The sequence below is a fragment of the Nannochloropsis gaditana genome (genome assembly GCF_000240725.1).
Source record: "Nannochloropsis gaditana CCMP526 unplaced genomic scaffold scaffold622, whole genome shotgun sequence".
NCBI classification, from domain to species: Eukaryota; class Eustigmatophyceae; order Eustigmatales; family Monodopsidaceae; genus Microchloropsis; species Microchloropsis gaditana.
In genome coordinates, this window is record NW_005803331.1 from 169 (window position 1) to 17,846 (window position 17,678).

Here is a 17,678-nt window from a genome sequence, read left to right on the forward strand (position 1 = left end):
CCGTCACCGCCAAGGTCCTCGGGGTCTTGGGGGCTCTGGTTGCGGTGTATGTCTACATAGAATGTCAAGCGTGGCTATATGGATGTTGATGATGGAGACGGCCGGGAGGCGTCGAAGCGCGTCTGCAAAGTCGCAGGCGTGGCATTGCCTCAAAGCTCACAGGAACAAGCGGAATGACCGTGTCGAATGCCTTCGTCTTTTGGAGGGTGATAAAATCATAGTCACGGGAAATTTTGACTTACCGCTTGCTTCAATACCGACTTGAGTCAAGGGCCAGTCTATGACAGAACGGGCAGCCTGAGTGCGGATCCGATGAGGATGACGCGGACAGGGCGGTGACGCCTCTTGCTGAGCCCTCACGGACGATTTTGAGCGGTTGAGAAGGCTTAGAGTGGAGCTTTGTTCTTTTACGGAAGGTGGTGGTGAGAAAGCGTAAGGAGTGTGAAATTTAAGGAGAAGGAACAGAAGAATGGGAAGCAAGGCACAACTTGCTAACACACCAAATCTCGCTCATTGCTCCAAGATTGTGCTTTCGGTGACCCAACGGTTCCTCTGAATCTTATTCCATCCCACCTTCTTTCTCAACCGTCTCAACACTTCCCATCCGAAGCACAGGCAGAGCCCGCGGCGCTATTTCCTCCCGTCCCCGGGGGGAGGCCTCTCGTCTGCAAGTGATCCTCGGAGAGTAAAGACCACACAGTCACGTTAGGATTCCTCTCGCGCACTTTCTTTCCACCTTCCAGAAATCCCAGCTCAATCATGCACGCCGCTTCCACCACCACTCCTTGTCGCGCGTGGACCAAGTCCAAGCCCGCCAAGAGCGTTCCCCCGGTCGCGATCAGGTCGTCGACCAGCAGAACCTTGTCCCCCGGGATGATCGCAGTGCGAGAGATGCACAGGGCGTCCCCCCCCTTACCATCGTCACCCTCGTACTCCTTTGTATAGCTGTCCCCTGTCACAGAATTTGGAAGTTTGCTTTGCTTTCGTAGCATGAAGAAGGGGATGTCCAATTCCAAAGCCAACGGCGTGCCCAACAGGAAGCCTCGGGCGTCGAAGCCCCCGATCTTGTCGATCGCCATGCCCTTGTACCTTTCGACTAGTATTTCTATGGTCCGACGAAGCAAAGCAGGAGATAGCAGAAGGCCGCTGATGTCGTAAAAGCGGTCAATGCCTTTGAAGGCGTAATAAGGGATTACAGCCGCGATCCTTGGTATGGATGGACAGAAAGGAGGGGGATGGAAGGGGCAAATTAAAAAATAGGCAACGCCAGTCCAGGGAAGTGCGATGCCTTCTCGTTCCCCATATTTATCAAATTTATCAAATGACCATACTTGCGTTTATCCTCCTCGTAATCCTGCGAAGTCGCAGGGTTGACTCCGGCCATGCTTCTAGGACCCTAACTGGGAAAGTGAGCGTAAACCCTGCCGAACATCGACATCAAAAAAGGAAGTGTGTGAGGAGTCGCCTATCGTTGATCAATATCAAACCACAACAAACTCAAACAAGACAACGACACGACTTTAAAATACAGACGACGAGAACGGTAACTTTCCTCCGCATTTGGATTCTCTGACCAACCTCCTCCCAGTGGATGCCTGTCCGGGCGGCTCGATTGCCCATTGATATGCCCGTATTTGTTGCTACTGTGGTTGTCACACCATCTCATCATCCTGCGCTTTCAATTGTAGGTGCTGCAGCACACATATCACATCCCGATGGCCAAAAGAAGACCCCATCTGGTCATGCCCTTATCCTCTGCAGCCAGCGCCGCGCTTCCTCTGACGTTGTTCCTCCTTCTTGCCGGGCCAGCCCTCTCGTACCTGTCACATGTGCCCCCGATTGTAAGCAAATCACGCGTTTTTGCGGCTAAACAAAATCATCATAGCCAGCTCGTACGGCAACGTACCCCAACGGCTCTGACGTTCAGCACGGCAACCTCATCGGACGAGAGGGGCCACATCACTCGTACTGAACTCGTGGGAGCGGCCAAGTTTGTACGACAGAACCCTAAATCAGACCGTTTCAAAGTCTTGAGCTTTCATCACGTGGAAATCTACTGTGGGGACGCCACTAACACCTATCGTCGTTTCCAGTTGGGCCTGGGTATGAACCTGGTGGCCAAGTCGGACTTGTCTACTGGTAATCCGCTTTTCGCAAGTTATTGCCTGCGGTCCCAGAGGCTGCAGATGGTCTTTAGTGCACCGTACTCCATGAATAAGGTGGCAGCAGAAGAAGGGTCGTCGATGGGGAAGGGAGAGATTGTAGAGAGAAGAAGCAGCCCGAACCCAGGTTTTGAGGCCTCGCACGCCACGCAGTTCTTCAACAGGCACGGAGTGGCTGTGCGGGCCTTGGGGCTGGAAGTGGAGGACGCGAGACAAGCGTACCAGGAATGTGTTGCTAACGGCGGACAAGGAGTGCTAGAGCCTGTCCGACTGGATCCCTCCCCGGGCTTGGGGCGGGACGGGTACTTGGTGATGTCGGAGGTGCAGGCCTACGGAGACGTTGTCCTGCGCTTTGTCTCGAGACATGGGGGCTACGCGGGCAGCTTCCTTCCGAGCTATCAGGAGGAGACAAGTGCGGCTTACACAACGGGTGCCAAGGTGGAAAGGTCTCTTGACTATGGTCTCGAACGCATCGACCACGCGGTAGGAAACGTCTGGGAGCTGAACGAGGCTGTGTCGTACTTGGAAAAAATGACGGGCTTCCACCCTTTTGCGGAATTCGTCGCGAAAGACGTGGGCACTGTCGATTCTGGATTGAACTCCGTCGTCCTTGCCAACAACGCGGAAGATGTCCTGATCCCCTTGAATGAGCCCACGTACGGGACCAAGCGGAAGTCTCAGATTCAAACCTACTTAGAGTGCAACAACGGCCCCGGATTGCAGCACTTGGCCTTAGCCACGCGCGACATATTCACAACAATGCGAAAGATGCGGGCAGTCTCAGAAATGGGCGGCTTCACATTCATGGCCCCGCCGCCTCCATCGTACTACCGGGCCTTGCCGGAAAGACTGGGCGGGAGCTTGACGGCCTCGCAGCTGGCACAGATAGAGGAGTTGGGGCTGCTGGCCGATAAAGACGACCAGGGCGTGTTATTACAGGTAGGGTAGGAGGTAGGAGGGCATGCAAGGTATTGGAACCGACTGTCGAAAGTCATAATCAGGGTTCATTGACCTTTCCTCTTCCCTTTTTCCACAGATTTTCACCGTGCCCGTAGGGGATCGACCAACGCTTTTTCTGGAGATCATTCAACGCATCGGTTGTGAGTCTCCAGATCCCAATCATTCGGAACAAACGAAACAGAGGGGAGGTTGCGGTGGGTTTGGGAAGGGAAATTTCGCCGCCCTTTTCAAATCCATAGAGGAGTATGAAAAAACGCTGGATGTTTAGGAATCGGATAGGGATGGAACAGATATGGTAGGATTGTACAGAGTGTGGTATTAACACCTTTGAAACCGAAAAATCCAGCAGCGTTGGTTGAGATGTTGATAAGTGTTACTGGTTCCTTCTCTTTTTTCGAGGCTGCTGTTCTCGCTTGTGTTTTTTTGAGGTTTTTAAGAGTCAAGCTCGAGGAAATGTTATCTTCCATCAAGGTATTTGAGTTGATCTAGTGACGTTCTGGTTAGATGAACGAGAATATAGCTACGCACGTTTCAGAAATCTGAGGTGCTCGCATTCGCTTTTCGCCATAGGGTTTTAGTATTTGTTCTAAGGTTTGTCAACGAAAATGGCGAACGGTCATCAAAACAAACTTACCAACATGTGGTGGTGGCCATTTGAAGTCTACCGCTGCTTGTTCTTGTGGAAAGGACTCTCGCCCTATCCTCAGATCATTGGCGGGCGTACCGAACTTCGTTGAACATGTGGCTAGACGCATGCGTCACCCCTGTCCAAACCCGCTTCTGCTGGAGGAATGAGGCGAACCCGCAAAGCTTTGCGTTCTAATTTTTGATATGTTTAGGCTTGTGTTTAAAGGTATCTTAACCACAAAGTGGCTGTAAGTTTCAGATAAGATCGGGCGTTGCTTTTGTCAGCGAGCACCTCTGTAACAGACCCGCTCCAACTGATAACAACACCAGCAACGACGTGAACACCAGCACCGCCAACAACAACATTATTTAATATCTAGTTACAGTCATGCATCTTCTAGCCGCACTCGTGGCCCTGCCCGCCATGTGCACTGCTTTTGTCGTTCCGCTACCGTCAGCTCCGAAGGTAAGGCGTTCGAGGTTTCAGCATCTGGACTCAGGTCTACCTCAGGGCTCCTTCACGATGTTCGTTTCCCTTCTTTACACACGTCCAACAGCATGCCGTACGAATGATGGCTGATGGTGACGCAGCTGGTGCTGAGTGGCGGGGTGGTCAAGCGGCGTCAGCTGTATCGAAGGATCTGAAAACGCTGCTGACGAACGAGAATGTCGCGTCGATTTTGCCTCACCGATACCCCTTCTTGCTGGTGGATAAAGTGATTGAAATGGAGCCGGGGAAGAAAGCTGTGGGTATCAAGCAAATAACGGCAAATGAACCGCAGTTTACAGGTCATTTCCCAGAGCGACCAATCATGCCCGGAGTCCTTATGGTGGAGGCCATGGCTCAGCTCTCAGGCGTGCTCTGCTTGCAGCCTCCTGTCTCTGACGGCAAAGGTCTCTTCTTTTTTGCCGGTACGTGACACACCAATCAAAAACCATCTGAAGGAAAGGACTTCGATACAAGGAAAGTGTATGTGATGCTCGCATGAGGTTATGACTGCGTGGCGTGCAGGGCCTTGCAGGGATGCCCCTCGGACGACCTTTTGAGGGTCCTGGCGTGCGTTCTCAGGATACATTGGGCCGTTCTACCGGCAAAATGACCCACAGGTATCGATGGGGTCAAATTTCGAAAGCCTGTGGTGCCGGGGGACACTCTGGTCATGGAGGTGGAACTGGTCAAGTTCATGGAGTCGTTTGGCATAGCCAAGCTGAAGGGGAAGGCGTACGTCGATGGCGACGTGGCCGTCGAAATCAAGGTACGAGCTCCAGGAGGTGGGGCATCAATGTGAAAACGCGTGTGCAAATGTGTAAGCTTTAGATATGTGTGTGTCGGTGTGTCGTGTCTCACTTAACGTCCGTAATTTTCTCTCATGCGCACCATATGGTTACACATTGCATCTTGTAATGCTATCTGGCCCTTTTTTGAAATAACTCGGTAGGAGATGACTTTTGCCCTGTCCAAGTGAGCAGGAGGAGCAATGGGACAGCGGCAGGCGACAGGAGGTGGTGTCATCGCTGGTAATTCGCCCGAGGATATAGCAGCTGTGTGCCGTTCCTTTCTCATGTGAGAATGCAACATCGATGAGATTACAACAAGAATCACTGCGTGTGCGTGGCCCGTATAGGAGCGGCGTCTGTGCCACGTGTTTCTCATTGTGTCGTGATCCACCCAAATGCTTGAGCGAAAGTCGTCATACGTCTTCCTTTCTCCCCCTGTGTGTCTTTATGTGTTAGTCTATGTTGGCATGTACTCCGGCAAATGGTCATAGCCTACACAAACCAGTCGAAGATGTATGCACATGTGATGAATCATCTGCGATATTTTCTTCATTTCTCCTGAAGGCTGTGCTTGCGTGAATCTCGGCCTGACGTCAAGACGTGTTATTGTGTGTGTTGTAGGTCATTCCAAACTCCTTTCAAGTTCTCTTTTTGCGCGAAAGGTCTCCCAAAGCGTTTTAAAAAAAGGAAGTTAACATCCCATTCAATCTCGCGGACGATGTGTCGCTTGGGCGGAGGCTCTGTTTTCTATTTTGCTTTTCATTTTACCTTGTAGACCGTCTGAGCCCGGTACTCTCGCATCAATACAACAAACTCAGTCGCATTTCCTGTGACTTGACGGATAGCCTGAGCAGGCCTCAGGTAGGGATAGGCTTGATCTGTGACAGGGCGGATCGGGAGCAGGACTCTACGTTAGCCAGACAATCGATTTCGCTTTCATAAAATCTAGTAAGACCAAGTCGTGGTGGATGATTACAATTGCCCAAATGCAACATGGCCCGTGAACAAGTCTGGTTTCTTTCAATGTAATTTTCCTTACAACGATCCCGCCTTCCTACGTACCTTGAAATGCAGACCGATTAATGAGAAGAGGAGGCACCGCAAATCTTGAACGAGATAATAAAATATCCTCAGGCCTTCAGGATCTTTGCTGTCCTGCACATCCAGGAGCGATCCAATCTTGGCGCAGGTAAAGCGGATGTGGGATTCTCCGAGACGGACCTCCAGCTCCTGCTTCCCGACCCGGTCTGGTTCCGGCCAATCTTTATCATCTTCCGCCACGATCTGGGACTCCTCAACGATGCGTTGAAATTCGCTCAGTACAGTTTGAGAAAGGTATACTGTGAACAAGGGACTTTGTTAGTTCTTTCGCGATCAACAATCTCTGTCCTTGTTCTGTTTTCGTACCTTGTTTCCGGATCATCTTGGCGTTCTTGTATTTAGAGTTATTGGCGTACCTCAAAAGACCCGAGGGATTAATTTCGAATTCCATGAATTCGTGCCCAAATTTCCCCTTGTGTCCCACGTAGTACCGAAGGTAAAATCCGTCACCAACGGTCATGATGTCCCTGCTCATGTTGTGGAAGGAAAGGCAAGAGATGTAGATGCACACTGCCAAGCAATCAAAGCTCACTCACACTCTGCCAAGATCAAGCTAACACATCATCTTGTAGGTGAAATGGAAGTAAAGGGCCTGTAAGCGTGCATATCCATTTGAAGACGTACTATACATACAGCGGCGCTCTCGTTCGTGCGCCATCATCCAACCCACAGTCCGTGGTGACCCGACACGATCTCTCCATGACAGATACGAGCACGCAAGCAGTCCTCCGCCGGAGCCCTCGTAGCAAGAAAACCCCACACCATCCGACTACTACACTGTAGTCCCGCATCCATTTGCCGCACACCTAGAATTGGCCTCTGCCCCCTGGTAGGTGCTCTTCGCGCAATTTTCCGCGTTCTTTCCGCCTTCTTATGCCCCGACGCGCCGACGGCCCCCGACCCTGTAACGGTTCGGAAACGGTTTTTGCCTGGCGGGTGTTGAATTGCAGCCTTTCTCGGCACGATGCCGCCTTGTTATGAAATGTTTGGGGTGTGCACCTCAAATGACTGCTGATTGTGTATAAATCGCGGTGAATACGCCTAACATATATAATGAGTTTTTCATCCTCGGCAGACCGGGTGTCTTATGGGAAAAAGTGCAAACTCAGGCAGGTGCAGTGTCTCGCCATGTCTGCTTGGCAAATCGTGTTTATCTCCGCTTCAAGCACGAGACAAAAAGGGTTTGAGTGCCGTTACTAGAACCATGTAAATTTATTAATAACGTAGGGAAGCCGTGCTTCCCTCTGTTCCTTTGGATGTCTCCATATGTATTGGCAAGCTTTTTCTCGCATCAAGATTATCTACCGCGGGCGTTAGAATACATTCTACTTCAATACCGCAACGACCCTTATTGCTGCTTTTTATTATTAGCGCAAAAGTTTAGAGACTTGCTCAATTATTTCCTGAGATATAGAAGGCGGTTATTAGGTGTCAGGATATTTATTCGAAACTGTTCACAATTTCATCCCTCTCTCGAATCATCCCGCAACTTCACAGGCGGTTTCAATCATTGAGAACCTAGAAGAAGGATCTTTAGCCAATAGGGCTTCCGCTGCCTCTCCTCCTCCATACGTTCCAATTAGCCCTGATAGCGAAACAACTGACTTAAGCGAAGGCGAGCCGGCGGGTGCGTTAACCACGGCAACAGTGGCGGATCCTACTCAGTGCCTGGGAGTCCTACACTCGCCCGCGGGTGGACAGACCTCTTTCCCTACATCTGCTTCTCCGAATCGTAGATCGGCAGCTGCTCCGCCAAGTTACGAAGAGTACGGTCGCGTGACACGCGCATTATCTTCCCCAGTCATGGAAACCTTAAATGACATGGAATTGCAGACAGGCTACGAGACCCCTCGGCCCACTGTGCAAGACCGTCTCAAACGATGGTGGGAGGAAATACGCGCTGAGTGGCGTATTCTGGGTGTCTTTCTTCTGTTGATTGTCATCTGCTTCCTCCTCGCAGATCTCGACTTGAGTGTGCATTTGCAGACGATGTCGGAGGGCAAGGTCATGTCTTATCCCATGCTCAAAGAGGCGTTCGACAAGCACCCAAGCTTCTTCGATTTCTACACCTTACCTTCGGATGATGAATCCCTGATTCTGGAAATGCCTAAGGCTTTTTTCAACCAAACTCCCTCAAGACCTGTCATCTTTAGCGCCACTTTCGCCCGCGGAGCCTGGGATGACTCCTCCAGCCTCTTACTCCTCCACGAACCCGCCGAGGCCACGGACCACGTTGTCTTTACTTTCAACATCACGTCTGATGGCTCTGGCATAGACATGTTCCGAGAACAGTATGGCGTGCGGACCAGCAGCCCGGACTACGCCATGCCGGTAGAGCTCGGGGCCCTGTCATTGCGCGTGGGGACCTTGCCCATTGTGATTGACCACCATGGCTCCAGTGACGACGAGGAAGGAAGCTACGTAGTAGATGCCTCAGGTTTGATTGAGAACGGCTTCTACATCACAGACGTGACAGGTGCGGAAGACGCTAGGCTGCGCTTGGACCTGAGCCGGTCCTTCCCCGAGAACCTGGACATCACGGCCGAGTACCTCCTTCCTCTCGACCCCTCTGACCCGGCGTCGCCCAAGGTCAGTGAGACGATTAGTTTTTCCATGGCTCTACTGCCTGAGAGGCCTCTCGTGGCCCGCGCGTTGGACGAACGCATTGGTTTCTTCTCCATCGGCTACCAGGACGTGGGCGACCATCGCCACGACCCCAACGTGACGGCCTCGCACAAGCATTTGGCCGACCGTGTGGACACCAAGGTTAAGATCATCAATCGCCGCCGTCTCTCTTCAGGCGCGAATGAAAGCGCCATCACGTACTACATCGACCCCACGGTGCCGAAACAGTGGCGGGAGTCATTTCGGCAGGGCGTAGAGGCCTGGCGTCCGGCTTTCCAAGCTGCTGGCTTCGGCCCAGCGGCCATTCGAGCCATTCTACCCAACGAAAGCGGCTGGCCAGACGATTATCAGGTGGGAGACCTGCGGTATTCCACCATCAGTTGGGTTGTCGATATGGATACCACCTTCGCGCTGGGCCCGTCCGTGGTAGACCCGCGTTCGGGCGAAATCTTGAAGTCGGACATCATCTTCACGCACGGATGGGTCAAGCACTGGATCTCATACATGGAAATGATGGACAGCTCTAAGAATCCTGCCCAGTCCGCCACGGGCCTCGATGCGCTAGACCCCGCTCGGGAGGCAGCAGATCTGCAGCGACTGCTCGGCGTGGACCACGGAGGGCAACGCGAACACAGCCACGAGCACAAGCATGGCCACGACCATGGGAACGACCACGATCCAGTGAGGACCTTGGCAGGCCGACCCTGGACTCGAATGCACCCTTCCCGGCGGACCACGCTCAGGCACGCGCACCGGCATGGACGATGTCAGGAGGCGAGGGCGAAGTATGACTTGTCACCCAAGTTAGCTTTACTGGCCCGAGAGCTAGCGGGCAAGGACGCGTTGGTCTCCGACGACATCCTCCACGCAGGCATTCGCGAGGTGATCATGCACGAGGTGGGCCATACCCTGGGCTTGCGGCATAACTTTAAGGCCTCGTCGGGCGTCACGTGGGAGCAGACGCAGGACGTGGAGTACACGCAGAAGCACGGCCTCAGCACTTCTGTGATGGACTACCTGCCCATGAACCTGGTGAGTGGGCGTGCCGCTGAGACCAACGTCGATTATTTTTCTTCCACGATTGGCATTTACGACGTTGCGGCCATAAAGTACGGATACACCGAGCTCCCAGACGAAGCGCCTGGTATGCCGCATAAGGTCCTAACGGCTCTGGCGGACCAAAATCTCCTCTTCGGAACGGATGAAGACGACGCGAGTCCTTTGGGCGCCGATCCGTACGTGAACGTCTTCGACTTTACCTCCGACCCTGCCGCTTTCTACTTGGATCGCCTGACCTTGGTAGCGGAGCTGAGGGAGAACCTGCTCGACCGCGTGGTGTTGGAGGGGGATGAGTTTACCCGCTACGCAGCCGCAGAAACAACACTCTTGAAGGTAGTGCTCTCGGCAGCAAAGTCCCTGACGAAATTTATCGGGGGCTACACTGTCAACAGAGCTCGGCGCGCGGCCCCCGGTGTGGCCCAAGCTCCTCCTTTGGCGGTCTTGAGCCCATCGGAGCAACAGAGGGCCTTGGCAGGCGTGCTCCAAGTGCTAACAGACGACGAATCCATCATATTCCCTCAAGCGGAGGCGGTGCAGTGGATGCTCAACAAAGGAGGAGAATGCTCGGGTTTGTATCAGTATTGCCTGGCTCGCTCCCCCGTGGACGTAGTCAAGGCCATAGACGACGGCCGAATATCCCTTTTGACGCATCTCTTTGCCATCCCACGTTTAGAGCGTCTTCGCACGGCGGAATGGGTGACATCGGCTTCAGGGGAGGCAGAAAAGAGCTTCGGAGTCGCCGATCTCTTTACGCAAACCACTTTAGCCCTCTATGGGGCCGAGCCTGGGGTCTCGGCCCGAGCAGCCGAGTCCCGCAACTGGAACCTGCAAATATACTGGGTGGAACGTTTGCTGGAACTAGCAAGCGCGCCCCCCGAGGACCTGTCCAGAGAGGTGGCTGCCTTGGCGGCGGCCCAACTCTTCAGCATTCAGGAGTCTATGGAGGTGGCCTTGGGGCCTGATGGCACTGTCACCAAGGACTCCAAAGCCTATCCTTTGCTCCGAATTGTCCTGGTAAAGCTTCGTGAAAAAAGCTATGTCAAGGGAGACTCATGAGGCATCACTTCGAGGAAACATGTCAAATATTAAAACATATAAATAAGCGTGTGTGGTAGCCGCGATCTCATCTTGACATCCGTGCACGGACAGCTAATTTAAAGCCAGAATTTGGGGCAAAATAGATATAGGGTCGAAAAAAGACACATTGCTCCAGACAAATAATTTTATAAACCGGGGCGATCTAAGAAATGCCTAATTTCCACCTAGAGGAACAATTTTAAAACTAAAATGAAGAGACGATACAGTTGCTACGTCCTCGCAGAATGCATCAACCACCACAGATAATAAATTAAAAAAGGCCTCCGGTCGCTCAAAGACAGTCTTTTTCTCATTTTCCCTTGTTCAGGGCCGTGCAAGAATACTCGGTTCACAAGGATACTTGAACAGAGTGCTGTGTTTTTGGACGAGACTTTTGGACTGAAGGAAGCTTTAAGGTCACCAGACGCGGCGCGACTTCGTGATGCAAGGATTCCCTCGCGTTATACACGTACCAGCTTCGAGTCTGACTAGTGCTTTCGTTCGTAGGTATTCGTCTCGCATGCGCTACAAACCGCACAGGAACGTCCTCGCTTTAAATTCCTTGGCGATCACTACTAGTGCTTGCAGCACCTCGAAATGCAGTGCCTGCCTAGTCGCCTGCGCTTGACTGAATATCGTCCCTTACACCCCCCATATTATGCCGATAGCAGTGACCTTCCGCAAACATCATAAATTATTAGCCATTATGAAGCCGCCGACGGTGCTTGTTAAGGCACGGTGTCTCTTCCGGTACCGCTCTCCGATGCTTCAACTGCTCTCACGGACATGTAGAGCAGGAAATTCCTCTTCCTCCTCCTTGCCTTATTCTACTGGCGCTAAAGCTTCGACGAGCCCTTTCGAGAGAAGTCTGTTTCAGTACAAGGACTACTTGAAACGAGAGCTGGCAAGATTTGATCCTGATGTTCCGATCGAGTTAGCCTCTACCCCTCCCGCCTCCTGGTTCACTGACCCGGCCTTTCACACCCTGGAGATGGCAAGCATTTTCTCCGATAACCCCCTGTGCGTCGGCAGTACTCTTCAAATACCACTACCTGGCGACTATTTTTGCGGACAAGTGGGCTCCCATCCTTTTATTGTACTGCGGGAGGCATCTGGGAATGTGAAAGCTTTCTACAATGTCTGTCGACATAAAGGCATGCGTCTGGTGGCGGAGGACGCGGGTCGCGTGGGGCAAACCGTTCTCACCTGTCCGTATCACGGATGGGAATATCGCTTGGACGGACGACTGGCCAAGGCGACGCGTGTGGCAGGCATACGTGACTTTGCCCCTAAGGACTACGGGCTCCTGGAGATTCCTCTCTGGACGTGGGGGCCTCTGGTCTTCCTCCGCTTCGGGCAGGCTGAAAACGAGGCACCTCACGTGGTTGGGAAGGACGGAAGTCACCCCCTGGCGTACTTGGAGCCCCTGCTAGAACGCCTGGATGCCGAGCACGGTTTCAGCTCAGGATTGCGGCATGTCCGCCGACGGCGATACCGAGTCCAGGTAGGATTTTGTGGGCTGATCCCATATTGTACGGTACTCTCTACCTATCTCTCGAGTACGCTTGTACAGTTCCGGCCGTGCCGTGCCCCTTCACTCACCTCCCTGCCCTCACACCCTCCCTCTCCCTCCTCGCGTTCCCTCTTCCGACCCCCTTCGACACCCCAGTGCAACCACAAGGTGGTAAGCGACAACTATTTGGACAACGGCTATCACGTTCCCTACGCGCACAAAGCCCTGGGGAATGCCCTTGACCTCTCCTCTTATGGAGCTTCCGTTCACGACCGATACTCCGTCCAGGCCTGTCGCGGAGCGCCCTCCACCTCCTCCCCCTCCTTCCCCCCTTCCACGTCCGCCTTTTCCTCGTCTTCTCCCTTTCCTCCTCGTATCAGCCCCAATCATGGAGGGGGAAGTGCAACGCGCCTGGGTAAGGCCGCCCTTTACGCACACATTTACCCTGGGCTCATGCTCAACCGCTACGGCCCATGGATGGACCTGAACATCCTCTTTCCCGTCTCCTCCTCCTCCTGCGACCTCATTTTCGATTACTTCCTGGAAGAAACTTTCATTGCCGAAAAGTTGGAAAAGGACGGGGAGGCTGGCTTGCGCACGTACGTGGAAGAGTCCCTGATAGCCTCGGACGAGGTACAGCGAGAGGACACCTACCTGTGCGAGAATGTTCAGGCGGGGCTTGAATCGGGCGGGTATGACAGGGGAAGGTATGCGCCGAGAGTGGAGTTTTTGGATCACGTTTTTCATCAATGGCTGGCGCAGGACCTGCGGGCGGCAGTAGGGAAGATACAGGGCAGGGAGGGGACACATAGGCCGAGGTGGGGGAAAAGAGGGAGAATGCTGTGAAGCGCCAAAAAGCGTGGTATTTGTAAGATGACAGCAAAATAAAAACCACTTTAGGCAAACATCCATGAAGGACAGCCGAGAAAGAAAGCCGGGTGGGTGGCCCTAATTTTTGTCTGCGTTAACATTTTCTGTCCGTGCCCGCTCTTATACACTGATAGTGGCGATCCCGTGAGCAGGTCTGATCGTTTTCACTCGGAACCTTTGTATCAATCTTTCCGCCACGGGCACGCTCTGCTCATGGTGCAGCTCGATGGGTAACGAAAAACTGCCCCCTGCTGCCTCTCCCGATGCGGCTCCAGCAGCCGCTAATGCCTCCCCTTCCACGTCCGTCCTTCTTCATCCCTCCAGTGCCCTCCATCCTTCCCCTCCTCCCTCTCCTGCTCCAATTTTTCCTCCCTCAAGCCAGCCCTGATTCCCCCCTTGACCACCCAATTCAACATTCTGACGGGTGCCCCGCCAGCCCCTCTGCTCGGTAGGGTCCCCTCTTGCTCTCCCTCTGCAGCCGCATTGCTTCAAGGTGCCCATAACGGACGGGTGGCTGGTCGTATAATACCACCGCTGATGCGCTGGATGTGGTGATTGTCCTGACCCCATCTCTGCTGGTTCCGATGCTCATCAACCTATCCTCCTTTCGCCACTCCTACGGACAGGCCCTTGGACGTGTGTGTACTTTGAAGCCTTGCGTTTCCTGCTGATATCGCAATGTCTGCCGTCAACGGCTCTGAATGTCATTCGTTGGCCATTCCATCCTTCTCTCGCGTGACGTCGCGCGACCTCTGTACCTTATCTTTTTTGATTGAGCCCTGCCCCGACACTTTAACCCCCCTACCCCTGCTCCGTTACTTCTTCCCATTGCCCATCAGCCCTGGCGCCTTAGGCGGTGTTGCTGGCCTCCCTCCTCCCCCGCCTGCCCCTAAACCAATGCCGGCCCCTGTCAGTCCTGCGTACGCATACCGCTGTTTCTTCTCTGCCGGCTTGAGGATCTGGAAGGAGCACATCAGCGTCTCATCCACGCTCATCATAGCGCCGGCATTGTCGAATTCTCCACAATAGTTGGGCTACGGGGTGGGGGGAAAGAGACGTGTTGGACGGGTGTCAAGGTGAGTGAGGGTGGCCCGATCCGAGGACGATCTGACGCCCGCGAGGAGGCGACAGACCGGCCGCGGTAGGGAACACCCGCATTGTGGAGGGGGGCACGAGAAGGGAACGGGGAAGAAAGGAAAGGGATGGCGAGACGAGAAATGAATGATTAAGACGATATGGGGCTTACCGCCGAGAAGATGGTGACGAGCTGCCTCCTCGCGAAGAACTCGTAGCCGTCCTCCACCACCTGTGGGGGTAGGCGAGTAAGGGTAGTGAGAAAGGTAAAACCCTTCCGTTTGCGGGTCTGTCGCCCGGCACAGACCGTCTCCAAAGACCTCCGCGTCAGGCTCCCTTCAAACCCTGATCCCTCCCTCCCTCCCTCCCTCCCACGCACCTGATGCGCTCGGCAGATGAGGTCAAGGTCGTGCTGCTTCAAGAAGCTGGCCGCCACGTCCTCCCCGAACGTGTACGAGACGCCACGGTCATTGTCTCCCCAACCCATGATGTCTTTGTCGGGGTCCGCCCACAGCAAGTCGCAGAGCAGCCCCGTGTCTGGCACGTCCGTGGGCCGCATTATATCCTTAATCTCCTCCAACGAGGTAAGCTCCGGGGAGAGGCCCCCGTGCATGCAAAAGATCTTCTCATCGATGACGGCGGCGATGGGGAGGCAGTTGAAGCAGTCCGTGAATGTCTGTGCGGGAGCGAGAGGGAGGGGAGCAGCAGGTAGTCTGAGCTTGACCATTCTCAAGACACCGTATGAAAGAGAGCCGGACCTTCGGACGGGACGTAGGCCGCCGAGGCAGGGCGGGAAAAGAGAGCGAGAAGAGAGAAAGACCTATAAAGGAACAAGAGAATTGCCATCCGCCGGGGACCTTGCTTCCGACAAAACACAAGACGTGGCAATCAAAAGCCCGTACCTTCCATAGCTTGATGTTGTATCGGCGTTTGCATTCGTCGTAGAAGCCGTAGATCCGGTTGATAGAGGCGCACTCGTGGTTTCCGCGGAGAATGAAGAAGTTCTCCGGATACTTGATTTTGTAGGCGAGGAGAAGACAGATTGTTTCCAAAGACTGCTTCCCACGGTCCACATAGTCACTGGGAAGGACGGGGTAGGGAGATAAATAGCAGCGTGAAAAGCGAGGACGTGGTGAGACGATTACTCTCTGCCGGCAAGAGAGTGCAACACTTATGCATGCCTATGATCTCCATACATCCATGCTCTCCTTGTACTCTTTATGACCCTGTGACTTTCCCTGTCGCCCTCCCGTCGTTCTCACCCTAGGAACAAGTAGTTGGCATTGGGAGGAAATCCGCCATACTCGAACAGCCGCAACAAATCATAGTACTGCCCGTGAATATCGCCGCAAATCTTAATGGGTGCCTCTAGCTCCAAAAGCATCGATTGCTCCATAAACACGTCCTTCGATTTATTACACAACATGCGGATCTCCGACTCCAGGAGCTGCACGGGTTTCCCGGGCCTGGCCCCACGGACGGTAAGGAGTTTTTCAATGATACCATCCACTTCAGACATCCCTTCTACACTTCCTCCTGCTGCATTTGTTGTAGCTGTTGACATTAGAGTCGGATATCTTGGATGGAAAGCGGGGCAGCAGGCTGTAGCAGCACCAGCCCGAACGCGTGGGGTTCTCGCGCGCTCAGCCTCGAAAGACTCGGAGGCGGCACCGAGAATACGAGGATGCCTCTGGCCTGGCAAGGCACCTGGGTGCGCGGGGTGTAAGAATCAAGCAATGAGGGCGAAGAACTCGAGAAGGGGCAGACTGTCGGGAGAATCTTGCCCTAATCGACCCTGGTCATAAGGCGGACGAGGCCATAGGCAAGCTTGCTTTTCGGCATACGCGATCGGACCCGCACTTCCACCACCTCTACGGTAAGGACGCTCCCGTACATGCCCAAAACGTGCCATTCACCATACTAATGCATCGTTTTTCAGAGGAATCTTTGCAAAATGCCGGACACCCGCTCGACCTGTGACCGCAGTGCCATTAGCATTATCGCCCTCGACCCTGGTCACGGCGGCCTCGCCGCTCAAGATGGGGGCCTCGTGCTCGCCCGCCTGGCAAGAAAATTCAACCAGTGTTCCCAGGTTGCACTTCTTCGGAACTGATTTTTGGGCTATTTGCCTCGTGTGGAACTGTACGACTTAGTTGGTGATACTCGCGTGTTTCTTTTTCATTGTCTTGGAATTGAGATGCCGTGACATGCCCGGCAGCCTGGCGAACAGTACGATATCATACGTACGAGATAGTATCAATTCTCACTCCGTTACTCATCAAAACAGACATTGCTAGGACGGCCAAAGGCCTTGCATTTCATCAGCAAAAAAAAAGAATTCTGCTACAATAAGTCGAACACCGGCCACGGACCGTAAGCTTACAGCATGAGTACCGATAGAGGCGGCGGTGAGGCCAGGGACAGGGCAGGCGCTGGAAGCAATCCGGACGAGGAGAGGAGGCATGCACCCTCACACGCCGTCCCAAACCTTGTCTCGATGGGCAACGGGACTAGCAACAGCCGTACCGGTACGAAGGTGGGGGTTTCCGTGGCTCAGGGCAACGCCACGCCGGCGGCGGGTCTTGAAGGGGATGCCGGTCCGAGTGGAGGGGGAAAGGCGTCGCCGGCCTCCCAGTATGGGGGCTTCTCGACCGCCTCGCCCGCCGAATTGGTCGGCGGTGGAATGGGAGCCGATGCCAGGACCCTGAAGCGTTTGTTAAAGGCCCTGAGTGCGGCGCGAGAGGCGGCGGATGGCGGCGCAGCTCTGTACGATACCTTATCCCAGCTGTGCGACCTAATTACCTACTCTGGAGACGACGCCTTGCTCCTGGCGGGCTTCGGCGGCGTGATGATGCACGGCGCTGGCGTGAATGTCGGGAGTAATGGGGGAGAGCGCGTGCACCAGCATCTGAAGGACCTCCTGGTCACCCTTCAGGCCCCCGACCCCTCGCTGCAGCTGATGGCGACCAAGGTGCTCACTCAGGTCTTCGAGCAGGTGCCGCCCTGTGTCGCCCTGGCCCTGGACGCGGGCGTGGCCGTCACGCTCACTGATAAACTTCTGAGCGTGGAGTGGATGGACGTGGCGGAGCAAGCCATCGCGGCGCTCGAGCACGTGGCCCGCTACTCGCCCGCCGCCTTGCTCTCCTGCGGGACCCTGGGGGCCCTGCTGGCCTTTCTCGACTTCTACCCCCTGGACGTGCAGCGTCAAGCCCTCAGAACGGTTGCACACATATGCAGCGGCCCTCTACGTGTCTCGGGCCTCGTCTGCAAGCGGGCGGGGGGGCTGGAGGGCCCGGGCGGGTATGACAGGGGAAGGTATGCGCCGAGAGTGG

General features: G+C 54.3%; 6 protein-coding genes across 6 annotated transcripts; 3 read left to right on the forward strand and 3 right to left on the reverse strand.

Moving 5' to 3' along the window:
* Window positions 1–504: 504 nt before the first annotated feature.
* On the reverse strand, window positions 505–1,424 carry APT (adenine phosphoribosyltransferase). Its single transcript, XM_005854113.1, has 2 exons — window positions 1,332–1,424; window positions 505–1,206 (listed from the first exon to the last, which is right to left on the reverse strand). The coding sequence occupies exons 1-2, from the start codon at window positions 1,382–1,384 to the stop codon at window positions 591–593; spliced, it is 669 nt and encodes a 222-aa protein (XP_005854175.1). The 5' UTR covers window positions 1,385–1,424; the 3' UTR covers window positions 505–590.
* Window positions 1,425–1,686: 262 nt separating this feature from the next.
* Window positions 1,687–3,421, forward strand: HPD (4-hydroxyphenylpyruvate dioxygenase). Its single transcript, XM_005854110.1, has 2 exons — window positions 1,687–3,110; window positions 3,199–3,421. The coding sequence occupies exon 1, from the start codon at window positions 1,716–1,718 to the stop codon at window positions 3,108–3,110; it is 1,395 nt and encodes a 464-aa protein (XP_005854172.1). The 5' UTR covers window positions 1,687–1,715; the 3' UTR covers window positions 3,199–3,421.
* Window positions 3,422–4,321: 900 nt separating this feature from the next.
* Window positions 4,322–5,215, forward strand: HADH (3-hydroxyacyl-CoA dehydrogenase; the record flags this gene model as incomplete). The annotated part of the gene is made up of 3 exons (XM_005854112.1): window positions 4,322–4,661; window positions 4,857–5,005; window positions 5,189–5,215. The coding sequence occupies 3 exons, from the start codon at window positions 4,322–4,324 to the stop codon at window positions 5,213–5,215; spliced, it is 516 nt and encodes a 171-aa protein (XP_005854174.1).
* An 847-nt stretch (window positions 5,216–6,062) lies between these two features.
* MAGOH (protein mago nashi) lies at window positions 6,063–6,588 on the reverse strand (the record flags this gene model as incomplete). The annotated part of the gene is given in 3 exon segments (XM_005854114.1): window positions 6,063–6,077; window positions 6,090–6,367; window positions 6,435–6,588. The coding sequence occupies 3 exon segments, from the start codon at window positions 6,586–6,588 to the stop codon at window positions 6,063–6,065; spliced, it is 447 nt and encodes a 148-aa protein (XP_005854176.1).
* Window positions 6,589–8,117: 1,529 nt separating this feature from the next.
* On the forward strand, window positions 8,118–10,868 carry NGA_0047702 (uncharacterized protein; the record flags this gene model as incomplete). The annotated part of the gene is made up of 1 exon (XM_005854111.1): window positions 8,118–10,868. The coding sequence occupies one exon, from the start codon at window positions 8,118–8,120 to the stop codon at window positions 10,866–10,868; it is 2,751 nt and encodes a 916-aa protein (XP_005854173.1).
* Window positions 10,869–13,329: 2,461 nt separating this feature from the next.
* On the reverse strand, window positions 13,330–16,054 carry PPP1C (protein phosphatase 1, catalytic subunit; the record flags this gene model as incomplete). Its single annotated transcript, XM_005854115.1, has 5 exons — window positions 13,330–14,306; window positions 14,519–14,578; window positions 14,726–15,022; window positions 15,249–15,426; window positions 15,609–16,054. Coding segments are annotated over 5 exons (1,200 nt in total), but the record flags the coding sequence as incomplete, so codon positions are not given.
* Window positions 16,055–17,678: the final 1,624 nt, after the last annotated feature.

Coding starts and splice junctions, on each gene's coding strand:
- APT (XM_005854113.1), bottom strand. CDS start 1,384: ATGGCCGGAGTCAACCCTGCGACTTCGCAGGATTACGAGGAGGATAAA. Junction 1,207..1,331: donor TACGAGGAGGATAAACGCAA/GTATGGTCATTT, acceptor ATCCATACCAAG/GATCGCGGCTGTAATCCCTT.
- HPD (XM_005854110.1), top strand. CDS start 1,716: ATGGCCAAAAGAAGACCCCATCTGGTCATGCCCTTATCCTCTGCAGCC.